This window comes from Ichthyophthirius multifiliis, assembly GCF_000220395.1.
Source record: "Ichthyophthirius multifiliis unplaced genomic scaffold scaff_1120509251244, whole genome shotgun sequence".
NCBI classification, from domain to species: domain Eukaryota; phylum Ciliophora; class Oligohymenophorea; order Hymenostomatida; genus Ichthyophthirius; species Ichthyophthirius multifiliis.
This window is the reverse complement of record NW_004086063.1, coordinates 84,366-86,495: the sequence shown is the minus strand read 5'-3', so window position 1 is coordinate 86,495 and position 2,130 is coordinate 84,366. Positions and strand designations below refer to the sequence as shown.

Below are 2,130 nucleotides of genomic sequence, written 5' to 3'. Positions count from 1 at the left end.
TAATTTGTATAAACTATATTACTTTTTTCAGTAGAAGTAGATTTTACTAGTTTATCTATCATTGGAGTTGAAAAGCTTGAATTGTTTATATTATTCTTATTTACAATAAATGTTTCATGAGAAAAAAACTTATTATTTTGAATTAAATTATAATTTTAATTACTATTTTGATTAGGATTATTATTAAAATTATAAGTGTTTAAAATTTAAGATTATTATTATTATTATTATTAATTAATTTTTTACTAAAAATTGTTTTAATTTCCATAAATATTATTACCTACCTATTTATTTTATAAATCCATCATAGTAATACTATATTATTATTATTATTATAAGTATTGGCTCTGATTTTTTTATTATGGAGTATACTTAATTTATTATTCGGGGCAAGTCATTTTACCAGATTATTTTCCTAATTATATTCCTAACTAACCATATTCATTACTTCCCCATGAGTAAACTTAACCTTCAACAGTAAGTGCAATTGAATGCTTTTTACCACATTAAATTTATACGACTTCTTTTTAATTAAAAAACATTATTTTTTTAGGCAAGTTAACTCTACTTAAATCTTAAAAGCCCAATTATCCAGCCTAATTAAAACCCCAACCATAAACTAAATTTCCACTTATTATTGCCATAGTATGGCTATCTCCGCAAGCGATTTCTAATACTCTAATATCCTAAAACTCTTTCACTTTTTTAGGAATTTCTTCATTTTAGTTACTTCCATGACCCAATTAACCATTAACACCCTGACCCCATGTATATAATTTACCTTAATTAGTACATGCGGCCGAATGATGAGTACCTAAAGCTATTTTGGTAACAATAATATTTTAAATTGAAAAAGTTTCAATTATTTTTGGATATTTTTAGTATTTTACATCTTTTTCATATCCTAATCTACCAAATTCTCCACTTCCCCATGAAAATACATTTCCTTTTGTATCTATAGACATTGAATAATTTGATTATGCATATATTTTCTCCAATTTTCCTTACCAATAATCTGGAGTTATTTAAACTGGGTCACTTATTTAATAATTTTTAGGACCAGTTTCTATTCCTAGTTACCAATCATCAGAACAACCCCAAACAAATAATTTATTTGAATATTCTTATTGTGCATTATCTTCAAGGCCATTATTTGGTGCATTTATAATAGCCATAGTATGCTTTTAACCGCATGAAATATCAATTATTTTCCAACCAATTTCAATTGCTTTTATAAAACTCTCAAATAATTTTGGTTATATAATTATAGGATTATTTTCAAATCCTAATTTGCCATATTCTCCGTTGCCCCTTTTTTATTTAAATAATTTATTTTTTATAAAAATTACCAACAATATACTTGACCAGTTTCGATGCTCCAAGCATATGTATGGTCAGTCCCTGTAGCAATATTATCTATTTTCTTTTATAATTGCTTTTAATTTATCTCTTATTTATATATTTATTTTTTATATTACTTTATCTTATAATGCGCTTATTTAAAGTGGGTATCTTATTGTATATTAACTATTATTTTCTAAATAAGGAAAGTATTATTCATATATTTATAAATATTATTCAATTGTTTCAATTGACAAACCAAGCCTGTTATTGATATTACATCCCCATGCATAAATATTAAATTAATTATCAATAGCGAAATTATGGTCACTACCTGAGTATATCTTTTTTATAATTAATTTTTATGCTATTTTTTAATACAATTACCTTTTTAATATTTTAAAGTCCTTCAATTAAATTTGGAAAACATGATCTTTAAAATTATTTGGGTTCTTATTAATTCATTTAAAATGATTTAAAATAAAAATAAAATATATTTTTAAAAATATATAAAATATTTATTTTTATTATTTTTTTTTAATAAAAAGCTTTGTTAATGATAAATTCTTATTTATCTAATTAATATTATTTAAATATAAATATATTAATTTTATCAAGCTTCATTATTATAGCAAAAATTTAGGTAATAAAATTTAAATTATATAAAGTAAAATTATAATAATAAATAATGATTTTAAAATAATAACATTTAATAAAATTAAAACTAATTTTATATCAAATGGAAATGATTGATCTTATAAATAATAAAAAAACATATGTATAAAACAT

The 2,130-nt window shown here is 21.5% G+C and overlaps 1 protein-coding gene across 1 annotated transcript; it reads right to left on the bottom strand. All coding sequences in view use genetic code 6, as the record gives it.

Annotated features, from left to right (window-relative positions):
- Nucleotides 1-372: 372 nt before the first annotated feature.
- Nucleotides 373-1,175, bottom strand: IMG5_167380 (hypothetical protein; the record flags this gene model as incomplete). Its single annotated transcript, XM_004030072.1, has 1 exon — nucleotides 373-1,175. A coding segment is annotated over one exon (803 nt), but the record flags the coding sequence as incomplete, so codon positions are not given.
- Nucleotides 1,176-2,130: the final 955 nt, after the last annotated feature.